Source organism: Condylura cristata, unplaced genomic scaffold (assembly GCF_000260355.1).
Source record: "Condylura cristata isolate star-nosed mole 26May11 unplaced genomic scaffold, ConCri1.0 scaffold00034, whole genome shotgun sequence".
Taxonomy (NCBI): Eukaryota; Metazoa; Chordata; class Mammalia; order Eulipotyphla; family Talpidae; genus Condylura; species Condylura cristata.
In genome coordinates, this window is record NW_004567135.1 from 3,172,905 (window position 1) to 3,191,390 (window position 18,486).

The 18,486-nt window shown below is 51.9% G+C and overlaps 2 protein-coding genes across 5 annotated transcripts in view; both read right to left on the reverse strand.

Annotated features, from left to right (window-relative positions):
- Nucleotides 1-6: 6 nt before the first annotated feature.
- Nucleotides 7-7,419, reverse strand: ZC3H10 (zinc finger CCCH-type containing 10). 4 transcript variants are annotated; one of them, XM_004692634.2, is made up of 3 exons: nucleotides 7,345-7,419; nucleotides 6,545-6,608; nucleotides 7-5,204 (listed from the first exon to the last, which is right to left on the reverse strand). In XM_004692634.2, exon 3 carries the CDS (start codon nucleotides 5,150-5,152, stop codon nucleotides 3,845-3,847), a length of 1,308 nt encoding a protein of 435 aa, XP_004692691.1. In that variant the 5' UTR covers nucleotides 5,153-5,204; nucleotides 6,545-6,608; nucleotides 7,345-7,419; the 3' UTR covers nucleotides 7-3,844. The 4 variants fall into 4 exon arrangements, 3 of the variants coding, with proteins under 3 accessions (XP_004692691.1, XP_012588039.1, XP_012588038.1); XM_012732585.1 differs by having other exon boundaries at nucleotides 7-5,207; XM_012732584.1 differs by having other exon boundaries at nucleotides 7-5,732; nucleotides 7,345-7,406.
- A 3,535-nt stretch (nucleotides 7,420-10,954) lies between these two features.
- The window catches only part of PA2G4 (proliferation-associated 2G4, 38kDa), an 8,502-nt gene continuing 970 nt past the window's right edge, over nucleotides 10,955-18,486 (reverse strand). Inside the window, exons 2-13 of the mRNA XM_004692635.1 lie at nucleotides 16,976-17,104; nucleotides 16,645-16,750; nucleotides 16,483-16,552; nucleotides 16,131-16,223; nucleotides 14,309-14,372; nucleotides 13,421-13,499; nucleotides 13,190-13,268; nucleotides 12,969-13,102; nucleotides 12,614-12,708; nucleotides 12,375-12,502; nucleotides 12,202-12,255; nucleotides 10,955-12,040 (exon numbers count right to left, since the gene is read on the reverse strand). Of these exons, the coding sequence (XP_004692692.1) occupies nucleotides 11,975-12,040; nucleotides 12,202-12,255; nucleotides 12,375-12,502; nucleotides 12,614-12,708; nucleotides 12,969-13,102; nucleotides 13,190-13,268; nucleotides 13,421-13,499; nucleotides 14,309-14,372; nucleotides 16,131-16,223; nucleotides 16,483-16,552; nucleotides 16,645-16,750; nucleotides 16,976-17,104 (1,097 nt within the window). The 3' untranslated portion in view covers nucleotides 10,955-11,974. The remainder of the gene's footprint in view (nucleotides 12,041-12,201; nucleotides 12,256-12,374; nucleotides 12,503-12,613; nucleotides 12,709-12,968; nucleotides 13,103-13,189; nucleotides 13,269-13,420; nucleotides 13,500-14,308; nucleotides 14,373-16,130; nucleotides 16,224-16,482; nucleotides 16,553-16,644; nucleotides 16,751-16,975; nucleotides 17,105-18,486) is intronic.

Below are 18,486 nucleotides of genomic sequence, written 5' to 3' on the forward strand. Positions count from 1 at the left end.
CCGCCGAGCTAATCCGGCCTGCAGGTGAGGGAAGGTGACGGGCACCGACCCGAGGCCGAGGCTCGGCTCTGTCCGACAGGGCAAGTAAAGCGACGTCGGCCCCAAAGGGCGCGGTCAGCTGTCGCGGAATTGGACTTTCCAAGAGTTTGCTGACCCTGCGGAGCTGCTAGGACGGAGTGAGAACCCGACTAACGAGGTGATCATCACCTCCCCCGGCCTGCGGGCAGGTGGAACGGCCGGCGCGGTCCTGGGCTCAAGGAAGAGGCGCAGTAGCCCGCTGGCCACGGAGCAAACTAGAGTAACTGGACCCAGGAGGCCACCGCTGGCCATGAGATGGTCACCCCTCGGTGCAGCCAGGCTGAGCCCCGTCGCGCCTTAGTGCAAAGGGGAAGGAGTGACGGTGGCTGGCGATCAGTCTGCAGACTTTATCTGGCTCTGCAGGCGCAGATTTCGTGCTGGGTTTCATCTGGCTGCCTACCCTGCGGCCCGCCTCCCTCCATCTGAAATGCTCTCACTTCCCTTTCTCTTCTCGGGGCTGTTTTCCTAGACTGCAGAGCAGTAAAGCAACAGCTGCCTGTCTTCCTCCTGAGACTTCGCAGCCGCGAGCTCGCGCAGCCGCATAAGGATGAGCTGGCCAGCTGCTGAAGCAGAGCGGTGGCGCCAATGCGCCACTCCCAGTGGAGAAACTGAGCTGGCCGGGAGGGAGCCCCTCAGCTGGGGGTGGCCAGGGGGCTAGGGTGCCTTGCACACTTCCCTGCCCACACGCAGCGTCACATTGCCTGAGGACAGTGCGTGGAGGGTGGTAACTCATCCCTGGAAGGCCTCTCCCCGCTGGGGCCAGTAGCCACAGGGCCTGCAGCAGCAGTGCCAGCGCAGGAACGTAAACAGGGCGGCGCCCGCGGCAGAGCTGCGCCCGCCCCCCTGCTGGCGATAACGGACAGGGCCGGAAAGGGAGTCTGGGCGAGGGGAAGCCAGACCCGGCCCTGCAGCCAAGCGCCGCGCCTGGGCCGCTTCTTGCTGCGGCCCATTCCGAGTGGCTCTGCTGGTGGAGCTTTCTTACGCCAAGTCTGGGGCCAGGAGGCCGCTGGCCCGGTAACAGCACCGGCCGTGGGCGAGACACTGCGGAAAGAACCTAGCAAGCGTGTGGTGTGCGCGGACCACCCGGAGGTGTCAGCTGTTACCCCAGAGCTTGCGCAAGACCGCACCTTCCCCCACTGAGCAGCCCTTCAGGTATTTGAGGATGGCGATTAGGTCTCCCCGTAGCCTTCGCTTGCTCAGCACTGACACAGCGCTCGGCGCACCCCACTCTCCGCCGGCGGCGGCGGCGCTGGTCCTCCGCGGGGCTCCGGGGCTGCACAGAGCAGTGAACAGTCAGAATCACATCTGCTGAGGCCCAAGATCTTAATTATTTTGGAGGCAACTGAAAGTTTCGGAGGTTCTCATGTAACTACTGCTATGAAGATCTCTGCATTTCCTCGGAGAGGCGGAGTGGGCCCATTCAAGTTGGGCCAGATTTACTTGTAGGATAAATGCAGCCAGTGCAAGTTACATTCCAGTATTATTACTGTGGAGAACATGGTTTTTCCTATTTTTACGCCTTTTAAACAAGGAAAACATGGCCTCTGGCACCTCACTGGAGACAGCGGCTTCTGAGTGTCCCCGGCTCATCAGTACTTCTCAGACACAAACTCAACTCTGAATCACACCCAGCACCGTTAACTGACCGTAGTTCGCCCTGGTCTGCGGTGACTAGCAGGCGACTGTCCCGGAACAGCTCCACTGACCTGCCAGGGTCAACGTGAGGCTCGCAGCTAGGAAATTACGTTCTCCTGACGGACACGACCGCACAGAGCACCGGCAGTACAGTCACTCGGGGGCTACGGTGAACTGAGGCACAAAACAAGATCACTGTTAGAGCAGGGGATGAGGGCTGTGTGTGACCCAGAGAGGAGCAAACACCCCTTGCCCCAGCCAGCGGCTGCTGCTTCATCGCTCGTCACAGACAGCCAGCAGCTTCCGCTTCACTGACCTGCCCTTGAATGAGGTCAACTGAAGACTCATCCTGCCTCACTGGTAGCACCCACTCCAGTGTGAAGCCCCGCGCCCGTGAAAGTTGCTTCTCCCAAATCACCTCTAAGCTAAGCCCTCCAGTGCTCTGACCCCTCTTGCTGAGAGACCCTGGCCCCGTGGCGTGCTCTCCCTCGCAGTGAACATGCAACAGCTGGTTCAACTAGTGTCCCTGGGCCGCTAGCTGGAGTGTGTTAATAAAGGCCTACCGTGTCCAGTTTCCCAAATCCACGCTCTAGAAGTCTCTAGAAATACCTGGCACAAAGGAGAGTTTGTCAGGACTTGGCTGGAATGAATTCATCTTGGGATCCGTGATCACAGGTTCATGTGCGAGTGTCCATAAACCAGCTCTTTTTAATAATCCAGAATACGTCAAATCAACATGAAGCTTCCCAATGTGTGCTTTCTAAAACCCACAACAGCATTTCAGTTATTTGCCCACTTTCAAATGACCATCTCGATGCAGCCCACCCGTCTTCACCCCCAGGTGTAAGCTGGGTGACCACCCAGACGAGAAAGCAAGAGGTAGCAGGAGGTACGACGGGGAACACTGGCCAGGATCACTCTCTCTACCCCCAGTCCGCTGTCCCTGTAGACCAGACACCCGAGCTGTTTCCCCTGCGTCGGCCAGGGGCTGCAGGAACGGACGCCAGTCTCGGCTGACTCCTAATTGGGTTGAAAATGCTGCAGCCTCCGGGAGCTGAGAAGAAAGGGATGAAGCGAGACTTGTGTGTCCCTAGAAGAACCCCGCCCGGCCCAGCCCCTCCCGAGCCAGGAGGATTAAGGCCTTGGGAACGGAGGAAGGGCCGGGCAGGAGGGGCACTAAGTGCCATCAACACTCAGAGGGCAAGTGCCACCTGCTCTGCTGTTCCAACGAGGGCGGATCCGGCACACACATCCGGGCCCCGTGAAGCACACGCACCCTGCGTGGCGCCCCCCATGACCCCAGGAGCCCTGGTTACCCAGGCAACCTGGGGAGAGTCCATGCAGACAGAAACCAGCAACAGATGGGCCTATTTTTACGCTAGACTAGGTGGCTCCGGCTCTTTAGCCCAGTGGGCCCCGACCCCTTTCACTGGCATCTGTCCAACCTGGCCCGAGCTAATGATGGTGCCCCATGTTGCATGAGTTCTAGTTACAGCTCCCCTCTTCCACAGAGTATCTGAGCAAGTCTCACTGCCTTCATTTGTTAAAAATAAGTATTTTTATTTCTTTGGAAAGTTGCGGGCCCTGCCCTATGGAGCTCCAGGCCAAGCCAAGGTAGCAACTCCTTCCCTAGCCTTCGGGCTGGAGTATCATGGTCCCGCCTTCCCAAGGCCCGGGAGCAATTCCTGTTTTGTCCAGCTCAGCTAGGCCCCAAGGTGTCTGAAGCTCCTGCTAGGCCTCCTTGCCACCCCTCCCCACGTCACCTGGCTGTCCCTTCGGGCGGGGTAGCGTTTTTTCTTCCAAAGCCAGGGCTGAAACCTGTGCTGTGCATGAGGGCCACGGACAGGGATGTCCCCGACTTGCCCTCAGGCAGTCCTTCCTCTGTGCTGGCTTCAGTCTGCACTCCTGTCAAGCCCCCTCTGGGAGGCTCGAAGGGAGGTAGGCAAGAGCACCCTCACAAAAGGGAGCCGAGAGAAAGCACACCGCCCACCCGTCTCAGCAGCGAACTCCCCGTGGTCTCTCGCCCCAGTCCTTGCGTGGGCCTGCAGACAGGGCCTGGAGGGCTCAGCAAGTGGGGAGGGGCCTCGGCCCCAGCCCCAGGCAGCTACGCCGGGCGTGTCCGTGAGCCCCGTCAGTGCGGCATGGCTGTGATACGCATGCTCTGGGACGCGATGGGGTATGTCACCATGGGAGTGGTGGTGTGGCTCATTGTGATTCCTGCCAAGGGCTGGGCCATCGACACGGCCACGGGGGCCACGGGGGCCACGGACACGGCCACGGGAGCCATGGAGACGGGCGGGGGTGCCATTCCCTGGGCGATTGTTTGAGCCAGAGCAGCTGACAGTGGCGTGATCTCTGGGTTCAAGTGGGGGGGGGGGGGGGGCGGGGCAGCAGGAGGTGCAGCATTAGCCGGGGGAGCGGCTGGAGCCCCAGCGGGAGCCACCAGTTCTTGCTGGGATACGGGGCGAGGCTGCAGGGCCTGGCTGCTGAGTGTAGTGTGAGTCTGGGCGATGCCATGGTTAAAAGTGGCAACAGTGCCCACGGTGGGGGCCAGAGTCTGCTCAGTCGCCGGGGCAGTAGAGCTCAGGGTCATGACCTTGGCCTGGTTGCGGAACTGGGCGTTCTGCTCCAGCAGTACCTCGTTAGTGGCCAGCAGGTTGCTGACCTGCTTCTTCAGCTCCTCCACCCGCTTCCTGAGCATGGCGTTCTCCTCCTCGAGCAGTCTGCATTCCACGCCTCGGGGTGGGGCCAGGCTGTACTCGTAGGATTCATAATGGGGGCCGTCAGGGGCGCAGCACCCACCTCGCCGGCGCTTGGGGCCGGGCTCGTGGTCCTCAAAGCCCCGGTCAGGGAGGTCGTAGATATCGTAGAGATCGTGACGCCGCCCTGGGGGAACGGGGCCTGCCGAGCCCCCGCCACCAGCACCTCCTCCGCCACGAGCATCAAACTCAAAATCCCGCTGCAGGTGCCGGAACTTGCACTTGGCTCCCCTCTGGCAGTCACCCTTGAGAAAGTCGCGGCAGATAGGGACCTCCTCCTTGCCGTTTGGCAGGTCAGCTGGGGAGAGGCCCAGGCCAGCTGCCACTTTCTGCCTCAGCCGAGGCGGAAGCTCGCCCGTCTTCTTATACCCATCCTCGTCTTCCTTGGAGCCGTGGATAAAGCGGCAGTTTGGGCGACTGCACTCCTTGTTCTGGAAGTCATGGCAGAAGATGAACTCGTTTTTGCTCACCCCCAAGTTGGACACCTCACTCATGTCTGGGTGACGGTAGCGGCAACGCTTGCCCCTCTTGCACACGTTCCGCAGGAAGTCTCTGCAGATGGCATCCGAGCTGGCGCCGCCACTGCCTGCCCCTGCCCCACCGGCCTCCTCGCTGCCGCCGCCTCCAGGGCCTCCGCCGCTGCTCCCAGTGCCGTTGGCATAGCTGTCCCGGTCAGGCATCCTGGCCCCCCCCAACTCAGGGCTTGCTTCCTTCTCTTGCCACCCTTGGTGACTGCTAGGAAAGAGGAGAACTGTGTCAAACAGGAGCCCTCCGAGAGGCCACTCTTCCGACTACTAGTCAGGCAGTCAAGCGAGAGGCAGGCCAGAGAGGCAGCGGCTTTGGAGATAGAGAACCTGAGAGATGAGCACTTGGCCTGGACTGGTCAGCTTGTCAGAAGTCCTGCCCCGGCCCTTGTGCCCCGGTCTGGGTCAGAATGATTCGCACTTGCCTAGCTAACAGAAGAGGGAGGGAGTTGGGGTGAAGCCACCTCATCTCACCAATGATAATAGGCCAAGGAGGGGGCAGGGAGAGAACAGAGCTGGGTTAGATTTCACCTTATTATAGTTATGGAAGTGGAATCAGAACTGGTATTAAGTGTCTGAATAGGCTATAAGGAGGCTGGGAACCGTGGCCAGAAAGAGAGGGTGAGCACCTAGGTCTATGGGTAATGGAATACCAGTGACAAAACTTTCCTTAAGCCCCTTTCCATGGATTTCAGGTGAGAACTGTGAAGTATCCGATCTCAGACTCCAGAAAACCCTGAGTGAAGAGAGAGCAGTCCCTAAAGCTGTCATTTCTGAGTACTCTCCCTGCTCACCACCACACTCAATCCCAGCAGTCAGCCCCCCAGCCCCATTTCAGGGGTGAGTATTACAGCTGGAATCTCCAAATGAGAGACTCCCAAAGGACAAAATCATTTCTGGCAAGGTCAAGATGGAGCAAGGAGCTAACTTTTCTGAAATCTTCTTTCCCCTATCCGATACCTCTCCTCACCCTCCTTGGGAAGATACCACTGAGTTCAAACCACGCTGTTCCTCACCCTATAAAGATCTCTTATTTATAGACTCCATAAAGCTTGTTAAGTCTCCTCTTTCCTAAGAGAGCTCTGGAATGTCAGTCCACAGCCTTGGGTCGGCCCTCCTCTCTCCCCACCCCCAACTGAGCCTGGGAGTCCCACGTGTCTGGCCCGCTAAGCCTTTCCCAGGCAGGGTTTAGGCTCCCCCTGCAGTTCATCTAGGAAAACGTCACACTGTTCCCCCTTAAGTTAAGGGATCCCCGATTTGGCCTAGATGTCCCCCAACAACCCACTCCACTGCCTTCTGATCTTCTCAAATGGACAGAACAGAGTTACAGGAGAATATGTAAAAGAGGAGTCCTTTTCTTCCAGAGATGTAGTCCCTGGTAGTAAAAATAACCAAGGGGGAGATACAGTGAAAATCACACGCTTTTACTACAAGGGAAACGCCCAGATGAAAAGCGAAGGCCACCTGTCCCAGTCTGACCACGTGAGTCCCACAGACACAAGCAGTCACGGCTCCTTCCCACCCAACTGTCCCCCACGTGTGCGATACCTGAGGTAGCTCAGGTGAAGTCCGGGGCTCCTGTGGGTCTCCACCTCCACATCACTGCTGGGTTCTGAACGGGAAAAAACAGAGTCTTGGGTGGGAGAAGGGGAAAGTAGGCAGGAACTACCAGCTGGTCGTTACAAGAAAGAAGCGGCCAGGGGCCAGCGCGCAGAGCCCTGGGTTATGACCTCAGGCAGCAGCCTGATTTCGTCTTTGAGGACAAGCTGCCAGTGAGAGGAATCAGGAAGAGAATATGGAGCGGTGCGGGGGGCGGGCTGAGGACCAGCTCACAGGGAGGGCTGTGGGGCGCCCTGCCTAAGGTGAAGGTGGGTGTGGGGGCGGCGCCGGGCTGGGGCGCACAGCCGAGTGGGGGTCCGTGCACGGCGGCGACTGACAGTGTGGTGGGACGGCGGGCTAGACTTGGAGCCGTGATTATGACGCTTCGCAACACCCCAGAGTAGTTTGCGAAAAGTCCTAGGAGTCCCCCGCAGCGCGTGCTCGCGCTGGCGGACTCTCAGGGCCGCCCGGTTCCGTGACGACAGGTGGACTGGGCCAAGGAGCGCGCAGTGAAGAGGGGCCGGGACTCCAGGTGACATCAGGCTGAGGGATGGGCAGGGCTGTGACGTCACGGAGCTGGCGTTTGCTCACTAAGCGGGGTCAGTCCGAAAGGGGGCTCGGTCCAGGCGCGTGAGAAGGCCAGCTGGGTCGCGGGGGGCCTGGAGTATCCCGGCCGAGCGTGGCCGCTGGGCCGGCCCGACTCCTCCCCTCCGGGCGCGGCCTCCACCTAAGTCTCCCGCCTCCCTCACCTGCCGCCGCCGCCGTAGTTGCTGCTGCCGCCTGCCGGTCCTCTAGCTTCGACAAAGAGCCGCCTACCCTGTCGCTCTTCCGCTTCCTGCGGAAGAAACGACGCTCTGGGCGCCGGACCCGGAACCACACTCTATGGTCGCGAGGCGCTGGTGCTACTGGCCGCAGGAAGCTCCCAGCAAGCTTTGCGTGTCGCCATGGTAACGCAACCGAGCCGCGCGCTGAACACCACCAAAGCCGGAACTCCGCGCGGGACGGCAGACCCGCCAGCAGGGGCGGCGCCCGCTCTTGCCGCTAACTTGCCCGCCACCACTTGCTATCCTGGCCGGCGCTACAGCCTCTGCGGGAGGTAAAGGCCACCCGGCACAGTCAGCTCCCGGGAGCGAGGGCCCCGGTCGGCCGCCGGGGCGGCAGTCGCAGCCACGCCCACACCGCAGGTGGTGCAGCTCGATTTTCTGGGGCGTGGGGGTAGCCCCGACTGCACTTAAGAGCTCACACTAACAGCCATAAAAACCACGGAACAGACAGGGTAATTTTTTTTCTTCAGCTAAGAAAGCAGAAGGGATGATTTATTGTACACGTGTTACATTGAGCCAACAGAGAACAGAACGAGTCCAGAATGTCACAGGTCCGGGGCAGAGGACCAAAAGGGGCTGGTTTTGGAACGAGCAAGGTGGGTCTCTCAAAGGTGTTCGCAGCGATCAGATGGTGATGGATGTTCTAGAGTCACTGAGACAAAGTTCTAGACAGTAGCATGCAGTCCAACAATTTGTACCAGCGTCCCTGGTCTCCGGCTTTCTTTATATTTCTGCTCCTGTGGCTTCCATGGTGGTACCAGTTTACTTGGACCTCTGCCTCATCTTTCTTCTTTTGCGCTTCAGCCTGAAAAGCAGACACAGGAATGCATCTTCCCACACTCGAGTAGTCCCCACCAACCTTAAACATGTACAAACACATCGTAAAAAGATAAACACGGCTTGTGTTCACTCCCGCGTCTGAGTAAATAATCGACCTTTTTTTTCACACAAGCATCCTTCGGGGACCCCAAACTAAATGTTCCTCCAAAGGTCTGCTCAGGTGTGCTCCCCCCTCCCAATGCTGGGGGCATTTAACATACCTGCGCATTCGCTTCTTCCTCCACTGGTAACCGAACATAAGCAGAGGCCGAGAATCAAACAAGAGGTTATCAGTTTCGGCAGCAGGTTTATACAGGGATGTATCAAGGACTAAGCAGGTTCTTGCCCAAGCATGAAAGTGCAGCAAGAACCTATCTGGAACCCCCCACCCCGGACATAAACACCGAGAGCGGGTGCTCCCCTACTGCCGCCCTCCATCCCCATTAGCCTATTCTTCGCACAAGCTATCCTCCCTCCTCCCCTTTTCCACCAAGTCTCGGGAACCCTTAAAAAGCCAGTGGTTTGGGGACCATGGCGGACTTGCCTTGACTGGGTTTCCTCCCTACTCCTTAACTCCTACCGCCTCCGCTCACCCCAGAGGAATGCTTACCTTGGCTCTCATGGCGCGGAGGCTTCTATGGGTAAAGAGAAAAAGACTACAGTTAATTTGCGACACTGATGGTTAGTACAAAGAGCAGATGTCAATGGATTGTAAGCAGACAGTGAGCACGCCGGCACTAACACTCACCAAGGAAGATGGCGCTAAGGCCGAGAGAGCGGCGGAGGCCCGCCTATTGGTATTTAATGGGTCGCTCGGTGTCGTCACTTCCGCTCCCCAGCCCCTCCCCAGGGGCGGGGCTTTCCGCGGAGCTAAACAATGGCTTTTGGCCTCTCCGCGCCAGACCAGTGATAGGATTAGGCGTTTTCTCGGGATGGCAGGGTACTCTGAATTAGAGTTGCCAACTCCCCTCCCCAGTCCTATTGTAAGCACATGGCACTATTTCCACGTGAACTCCTATTTCCGATGGGACCGAAATGTGCAGCGTGAGGACAGCACTTCCGCCCTAACTCATGGCCTCACGGGAGTTGAAGTTTTTTGGTGACGCCTCCATCTTACCGGGGTGGGTGGACAAAAACTTAAAGTTTTCCTGGTTCGCTTTATTTTCTGGACGAAATTACTGCAGGAAAATTCGATCTCAGAATTTCCGAAGGTTCTAAGATTCCTGAATATTAATGTAAAGTGCGAGCCGAGAAAGCCGTCATACTACAAAAAGGTTCTTTTCACGACCTACCTGGGCTCAGGTTTTCCCTAGCCTGCCCTCTTTCCCCACAAAGCCTCAGGCCGAATAGCCCAGATTCCTGGCCACAGCGCCTCCTTAAAGATTTTCCCTCTAACTAGAGGTGAAGATAAAAGCAGTGGACAGGGCAGTCCCTGGTAGCACAGCGGGTTGGGAGGCCGTGAAGCTAAGCTAAGCCAAGCACTGGTCACTGCAGTGTGAGTTCGATCCCCCTTCTGGAGGTGACCCACATGGCGCCAACAGACCTCCCTTCTTTTAAGTATTTATTAAGGACTTACGGTCTCTCAGTAGGGTCAAGAAGCACCTTTTTAAAATACCCAAACATTTGGCTATGGAAAATCTGAGCTATGAAGGATGATGGAAAACAGTGCTTAACTAAACTATCTTATTTAAAGTAATTTAAAGCTTTCATTATAATCCCTTTTGGGTTACCTTTATGCATTTCACTTTTAACTTTAGAGCATTTGTTTCAAATACTTAAATAGTTCTAAGTATCAGAACGTGAGGTTCCTAAAAACAAAAAGAAGGGCCCTGCCTGGTGGCAGTGTTACAGCTCAGCAGTACCAAGCTGTCTGCAACAGCCTAAAGGAGTTGGATACCCGGCCAGGGAGTGACACATATGGCATAGACCTGTCTCGTGGCTGCTCCCCTTAGCAGTGTACTTTTGCTAATCTACTTGTTCTATTCCCCACCCTGTTTCTGGTGAATCTTCTCTCCACCCCTGCACCTTTGGCCTGTACCCTCAGTTCTGTGTGCATAAACAAATCTTAAGAAAAACAAACAAAACCCAGATTTTTGAGTTGGGGGTTGGGGGGGGAATCCACATGAGTACTGCCTGTTGATTGCCTGTTACCTATACAGTCTCATGAAGAACTTGTAGTTTAGCTTTGTTGTATATTATTTCAAGTTCAGCAATGCTTTCCACTTAGGATACTCAGATCTCACTATCCATCAAATCTCAGCCAGGCTCTGGAAAATTAGACCTGTCACAAAAGGCATTCTTCCTGGCTTCTTAAATCAAGATAAACTAAATACCATGTTGTATTTTATTACAGTACACATTAAACATGTTAGTCCTGACCAATGAATGCATCAGCAGCAACTTAAGTCACAGGGCCCTCCTGGTGGCGCAGTGCAATAAAGCACAGCACTATGAAGCTATCCGGAGCAGCACAAATCCCATCCCCAGCCAGGGAGCGACCTACATGGTGCAACAGACCATCTCAGTCTCCCTCCTGCTCCTGGGAGCAGTGTACTTGATTAGATCCCCCTCCCCATTCTCTGGTGAGTCCTCTCACCCCTCTACCCCCACCCCCCACTCTTACATGCATAAATATTAACAAAATAAAGTTCCAAGTGCAGATTACGTTGACCAACATTCCCCACCTCCATCAAGCAAGCAGCAAAAAGGACATGATTGAGTAAATCCAAATGTATTTTAATGCCATGTCATTTTCAATGTTTAAAAACCTCATAAATTAGTGGGAGCCCTAGTTCCCTGGAACAGCATGCCAGAGGTACTGAAATTCGTCAACTTTCACTCCAAACCCCTAGCAATTCATCCAATCCAAGTCCACAGCTTCAGAAAGCCAGGAGTTGTCTCTTCCATCAGTCTGCTCCTCTGGTTCCTGGTCTTTCTTTCAAGGGAGGGAAGTCAAAATATTTCAAACAGGGAACAAAACCACAGTTGAGCTTCCAGCTCATATTTGTAAGATGGAACAAAGAAAAACCCCAATGACTCCAAAGAAATGGACATGGTTGAGATGGATTACTTCTTTACAACTTTGCGGAATTAAAAAAAAGTCCTGAAGAACAAAAATTACTAAAAAAGATTCACAAATGGGGATGCATTTGGTAGATGAGAGACCCCTTGTAAATGCAGACTCCACTCCTAAAAATGGGAGGGGCCCGCCAATCTGGGTCAGAAAAGGAATCTGCCACATGTGGATAAAAACGATCTGACTGAAGAATTGCTCCCCTCTATTTTGAGGCCAGATACCATACTGGGGGTGAGGGGGGAGGAAAGAAGTAAGCCCCAATAGATGGAAAAATGCTGACAGTGGAGTGGTATAAAAAACTTTTTAGAAGTGGTGGCTGCCCTGTTGTCCTGGGGGCCTTGACCAAGCAGAGGGTCGTAGAAAAAGGCTAGAAAGAGGGGCTTGAAGACGGTGGATTTTGACTCCTGATTTTATTATTCAATTTCTCGTTTCTATTTAAAGTAGTCTTCGGTGGTTGGGAAGCCTGGCCTCCCAAGACCAGAGTCAGTTGGAGCTGGTTGTTGTTGGAAAGGGATCGGGTTGGGGACTGAGATGGGGGCAGGGAAACCCCCGCTCTGCTGGCCATCCTGGGTGGAGAAGACGAACTGCACTTCACAGAGCCTGGGGTGTGGTGGGAAGGGGATGAGGCAGGAACGGCAAGCTGGGGAGATGGGACCCACCTCAGTCCCCAGCTTCATTCTCTTCTAATGTTTCCCCACTGGTGGCGTTCTCTGCAGTCTTGGAGGCCTGTATTCAAGGCAAGGAGAGAGAGACTACTTGCAGCAGTGTCTGATGTGGCTGAGAGGGGGGAAGGAGGACAGACACTCTCTACTTGCTACCACAATCCAAGAAGGTGAATTAAAGCGAAGCAGGATCACCCTGCCACAGAGTGATGACTATTAACACACCTTCTTTTTTTTCTTTTTCTGAGTTTTCCGGCTTGCAGAACTCTGGAGGAGGGCCTGGAAAAGAGAAGAAAACAAAATTTGAGGAATGAGTGGAAACACGAAGTGTTACTCAGCACTGTGTAGCTTGACTCAGGACTTTGCTCACATTTAGTCTCCACTCCCCACCCACTAACCTTGAGCTCTGCATCTTGGACCTCCATCTCGGACTTGTAAAGATCAGGCTCAAAGGGACCACTGGTTATCCTCATGGGGCCGTTGGGCATGAGCAGAACTGTAAATTTAAACTGGGCAACAAATTCACCTATGGGAAAAGCAAAGTGTTTTGAGAAAATGTTCCTTTGTCATAGTCTTTTCTGTCAACTTTGGAAAGTCTCAAAATCAGGGCCTCCAGACTGAAACTTTCAGAACTCACCCTCCTTCTCATAGAGAACATTAAATGGTTGCAACAGTTCATGTTTGGCGCACTCCACCACACCCATACGGGCCTTCTTCTCATCTTCAAATGCTCTAGGTAGGGGAAGACAAAATTCAAATATCCTTAACCCCCTTACAATCGTACCATCTTACTCATGTCTTAAGATAGCTCCTACTCTCAAAACCCTACTTCCTACTGCTCTTTATATTACCTTCTGTGAGAGAGCTAGGTAGAGTGAACACATGCAGACAAGAACTACAAGTTTTGGTGAAAGGGGGAGGGGAGTGTCCCTCGGTACATGGTCAGTCAGATTGTCCCGTCCAACTCCAGACCTTGGAAGCTGCAGCTGTACCTTAAAGTAAACGGCATGGCATCAAAACGCCTTTCAACCTCACTGAAAAAGGCACGTGATGTTTTCATTTTCAGGCCATATTGTTTAGAAGGATCTCGTTTGTAAATGGTGGTTCTTTGTCCTGCATCCTTGGCCTAAAAGAGTGACAACACATTGGTTTGCTGTCCTTAGAATATACCCTCAAGTGACCCCTCTTTATTACCTCTAATTAACCTCCTCACCTTGCCCTCTCCTGAGCTGACGAGAACATCCACAGCATATACTTCATGTACCTCAAATTCAGCTTTTTCATGGTCCTTCCTTAAAAAAAAAAAAAAAGTAAAATAGAAAGGGAACCATAAAAAAAGCAGTAAAGAGTTTCTGGTGTTTGGAGTTAAGATTAGGCTGAAGAAAAAAACATTCATATAAGTAGTCTGATATGATGCAAAGTGAAGGCTGGGACTGGCACTTACTTCTGCTGGTCTGTGGGATTCTGGATAATGGTTTTCTCTCCATCGATGACATGCTGCTTCAATTGGTGTGACAGCATACCTGTAGAGGGACAAAGCTTATGATACCAGCCACCAGGCTTCCCAAAAAGCTTCCAAATTTGCTAGGGTAGGCAGTGACAGTAAAAAGCCTGGCTGGGGAGTCCAGGGCAGTCACAGGAACCAGACAGGTGGGATACCACAGGGAATTAAGGTGGTTTTTTTTTTTTTTAAACAACATTGCCTTTTGGCCCTCCCTGGTGGTGCAACAGGTTCAAGCACAGTACTATGAAGTTGTCCACAGCCACTGCAGCACGAGTTCAATCCTGACCAGAGAGTGACCTACAGGGCACAGCAAACCTCTCCTGAATCACCCACTGCTCCCCTCAGCAGTGTATTTCAAAACATCTGCCTGTTCCACTCCCCACTCTGCCTCTGGTGAATGCTCTCAGTCCCTCACCCTTATACCTCTGGCCTGTACCCGGTTCCTATATGTATAAATAAGTAAATCCTTTTAAAAAATTGCCTTTTCTTTATCAACTTGGGTTTTTTGTTTTTTTTTTTTCATAGAAGAACTAGAGTACAGAGGTGCAGAGGTTGGAGGGAGAGGATTCACCAGAGACAAAGTGGGGAGCAGAATAGGCAGATTCACTGAACTGCACTGCTGAGGGGGAGCAGTGGGCATGTAAGAGCTGTACTATGTGGGTCAGCCTTGGCTGGAGATCAAACTGAGGCCATCATGATGATAGTGCCGAAATTCAGCTCCTAGGCTAGTTTCTGACTCCCCCAGGATAGACCCTCAATGGAGCAAAAGTAAAATTATGCTCAAACCATTCATACTTAAATCCTCAACCCAATTATCTGAGTTCTTACCTTCTATTGGTGTGCAATTAAATGAATGGGCAACTTTATTCCAGGCTTCTGTCACTTGCGTGTTCTAGAAATACAAGACCACATAATAGGTGAGATACCAAAGACTATTAAATTTTCTCTATCATGAGACTAAGCATGAAAGAACTGGGTGTTCTAATATCCTCCATCTACCAAGTAGAGCGATTCTCATTCCTAGTCCTAGCAACCCTACACGTTTAACATACCTTATAGTGGCCTATCACTTCACAAAAACTTTCACAGGGTGATCTACTTTGAACAGGGCAGATCCAGATTCTAATTTTGAGAGGAAATGGAGGCTTAGAAAGGTTACATGACTTACCCAGTGTTAAATTAAACATGGATTAACTGAAAGAACCTGGAAAGCCCAAGCTGTCCAGTCATTAATTCCAGTGTTCATTATACCTAGAATTTTTTTTTTTAAAGATTTATTTGTGCATACAGAACTGGGGTACAGGCCAGAGGCTCAGGGGCAGTGAGAGGCTTTACCAGAGACAGAGTGGGGAGCAGAACAGGCAGATTGATGAAGTATACTGGTGAGGGAGCGGCGGGCAGGTCAGGAGAGGTCTGCCACACCATGTGGTCACCTCCAGGACAGGCGGGAATCGAACTGATACGGAAGTGGCTTTAGCTTTTCAGTGCTGTGCTTTAACCTGCTGTGCCACCAGGGAGGGCCCATACCTACAATTCTAACCTGAGAAGGGACAACAAACTCTTTATCTCCCCTCCTACAATTCTAACCTGAGAAGGGACAGCAAACTCTTTATCTCCCCTCCTTACCTCTTTCAAACATGACTTGATCCTCTAAGCTATAGTTTTTACACAGAAAAGTAAATAGCCACAGTTAATATTATTGAAATACATGCCAAGTACCATGATAATCACTTTACAAGGATTATCTCACTCATCACAACAATACTGTGGGGATACTGTACTTTTTTTTTCTTTTACAAAGAACAAATTTCACAGATGAGGAAATTTGAATTTTAAGTTATTTTTAAATAGTAAGAGGTGATAACAGACTGAGAACCTAGAAAGTGTAATTTCATTGCTATACAATACTACCTCCAGTGATGATTCATAATTACATAGTAATAAATATGCAAAATTACTATAGCTAACCGAAGCGTTTACTATGAGCCAGGCATTATTCCAAGTGGCTTGTAACAGCGCTATGAAGTAGGTCTTGTAAGGAAACTAGGAGAGGCTTAAATTAAAATAGTGCGATTAAGTAACAATGGAAATAAAGCACAAATTAAAAGGTAAAGAAAAAGAAAGCCCAGAATAGGAGAGAGAAAATGAAAGATGATGCTTTATTTACTGACCAGGTCTCTGGAAATTTAAGTTACTTTATGATCCTTGGGCTTTCTATTTGTTGTGCAAGGTACAGAACAACTCTTGGTTTCTTTACAACCAGTTTACTGGTACCATTGCCTCTCTCCTGTCCTTTTTATCATACTTGTTTCTATATATGTTTAAAAACAGTATTTCCCATGTTCTATTACTGTAAGCTACTATTTCAAATTATCTTGCACATCTAAAACATGAAAAAGAAGGTTCACTATAATTTGGTGAGGAAGGGACCATATATTCTCAATCATCCTACACGGAACTATTTAGCATTGAGCCTTTTAGTTCCTGTCTCTTTTCTTCAGAAATCCCACCCTAATATATAGCTCATTTTAAAAAGCTATCTGTATACAAAGCAACTGTGGGAGAAGTTAGCAGTTTGATATAGAATAGCTGTAGATGCCTAATGAATCTTTGCCTCTCTTAAGCCTTGTGGTTGAAATAAACAGCTTACCTGGTTTCCAGGTTTGACCAGGCGCAGGGCAGCTTCAGCACAAAGATGAGCTGCCTTAATGACATCTGCTTTTCGCCCTGTTACTTGGGTCCCCTGTAGATAAGGACTACAATCAGTACCTTCCTAGAAAGCTCTAACTTACTGGCTCATCCAGTATCTGTGTGCCCCTCATACAAGACCGGCAAGTGAACAGGAGAAATAACAGCCTTTCTCCTTTTAAGGAGATAGTTTCAAAAGGAGACTATCTGAAAAATGTAAGTAGTGGTAGAAGGGGTGGAAGTAAAAACTAAAACAGTGGAACCTGCAGCCCCATGTCCCCTGAGGTGAACAGAGTTTACAGCAAGCCACCTACCTGAACTACATCAACCACAAAAGTGTGAGCCACATTAGCAATGAAGCCATCCACGTGGACCCCGAGGTCACTGAAAGAGGCAAGAGCAGAACAGAGCGTCAGGAACTGGCCCTGTGCACATGCTTAGGGAAAAGACAGTGCTCTAAACAGATCTGAGCTTACATTTTTACTAAGTCACCTTCCTTGAGAATATAGTCCTGGTCACTCTTCAAAGGGGAGAAGTGACATACACAGTTATTTACCGAAATGCTGGTGGGAAAGGCAATACCTGTAGAGACAGAATCATCAGCAAGTCACTGTCTGGCTCTCTCTTGGGAAAATCGGGAATCTTCCTTGAGGTCTTGTTTAACTGGCCTGGATGGGGTCGAAAACTGTATCCCACTTATCCCAAATATCTCAACCAAAGCTGTGGTGGGGGGTTGTATCATTTACAGTAACAAAAAGGACAGCATAAGGGCCATACTTGGGAATCAGAAAGGGGCTGGTTTATTACCTTTTTTCATTTCCTTTTCTTTCTTGAAAATTTTCCCTGTCTCTTCCATAATCATGGAATCACCTTTCTCACACAGGCTCAGTACCGACACACCTGAGCTGGAGGCTTCCACCAAAGACCGCAGAACCCCTGGGGACAGAAGCCAACTGTGTCAGCTTTTCAAAGTGTTCTGAGTTAGCACCCAAACAATACCTAGAAGCTGCACTTGGAGTTTCTAACACTCCCTAATGCCACTGCCCTAAGGCTGAAAGAGGGAACAAAGGTGCCTCTTGGAAAGGCAATCTCTAAATTCCCACCTTTCAGTCCTAAAACAAAAAGGTAACTGCTACCTCCCCCCTTATCTGTGCCAAGTGGATACACGGATGAGGATACAGTCTGCCTCCTCAGGCACAGCTGACTCTCCAAACATGGCATCTGTGGTAGGAGAGATTTACAAACTTCAACCCCAGGGTGCTTGTCAAGTCCCCCAGGAGGTGAATAGTAACTACAGAACGAGGACCCATGATGTAAGAAAGTTAAATAGTACCCCACACACATGCAAAGCAGACCTGACAAAATTTACAGGCGTTTCGGACAACAGGAAGGTCGCTTTGGAATTGCTGACTCAAAGCTGATGCATTGTTAAATGCTACCTGCTTCCCTTCTCAGACACTCCAATTAGGTGTCAGTAACCTCAGCTTAGGTGTATTTCCTCACAAACAAGCCAGGGAACTTAATCTAAGGCTTGTTGCTTTCAAGGGTCTCAAAGAGGTGCTGTGACCCAAAAGTTTCAAAATGGTCCATCTGGGATGGCAAGTGTCTCAGAAGTTTTCCTCCCCGATTCAAGCCACCATCAAATGCTGAAATGTACCAAACTGGAGCCGGTATACTCCATGTCCACCCTGTTTAGAGCATTGCTCTGGGCATGGGATGCTCTCTCCATGGTCCAGCCTGAACTTCAGGTTCCACTTCTGAGATCTAAGTTTTGGTGATTCCTTAAAATTCTGAAGAAACCCAGCTTCGCGATCCCAGACCCAAGGCGGCCAAAATACACCCTCCCCAACTATCTTGGCTGTCAGAAAGAGTCGTCAAACAGCCCGAAGACTAGCATTTTCTGTCCCCCTAACTTGGCTTATAAGAAAAACAGCAACTGAGACATCTGCTCTGGGAGAGGCGGCTGGAAGAAAGCCCAAGCGCAGGTGCAGCAAGGGTGACTTCTAATCGCACCCGAACCCCCCACTTTTCCAGCACAGGTCACTCGCGGGCCTGGTTGAAAAGTTAGGGGGTCTCCAGCGTTGTGAGACCCCTAAGCTCAACGTGAAGGTTCACGACAGCCACCTGCACAGACCGAAGGGCTGGTCGGGAACGACCTGAAGAAAAGCGGCCCTGCGAGGCCTCGGGGTGCCCTCAACGGCCCCCGGACCGGCCAGGATAAAGGGGAGCCCCCGCCAGGGAAGGCGCTGAGGCAGAGGGCGGACGGCTCCGGCAAAGCACGTGGCAGGGGAGCTGGGGCCGGGCAGGCGGCGCCAGGC

What these genes read in the sequence shown, in the direction of transcription:
- ZC3H10 (XM_004692634.2), bottom strand. Translation starts at nt 5,152, where the DNA reads ATGCCTGACCGGGACAGCTATGCCAACGGCACTGGGAGCAGCGGCGGA.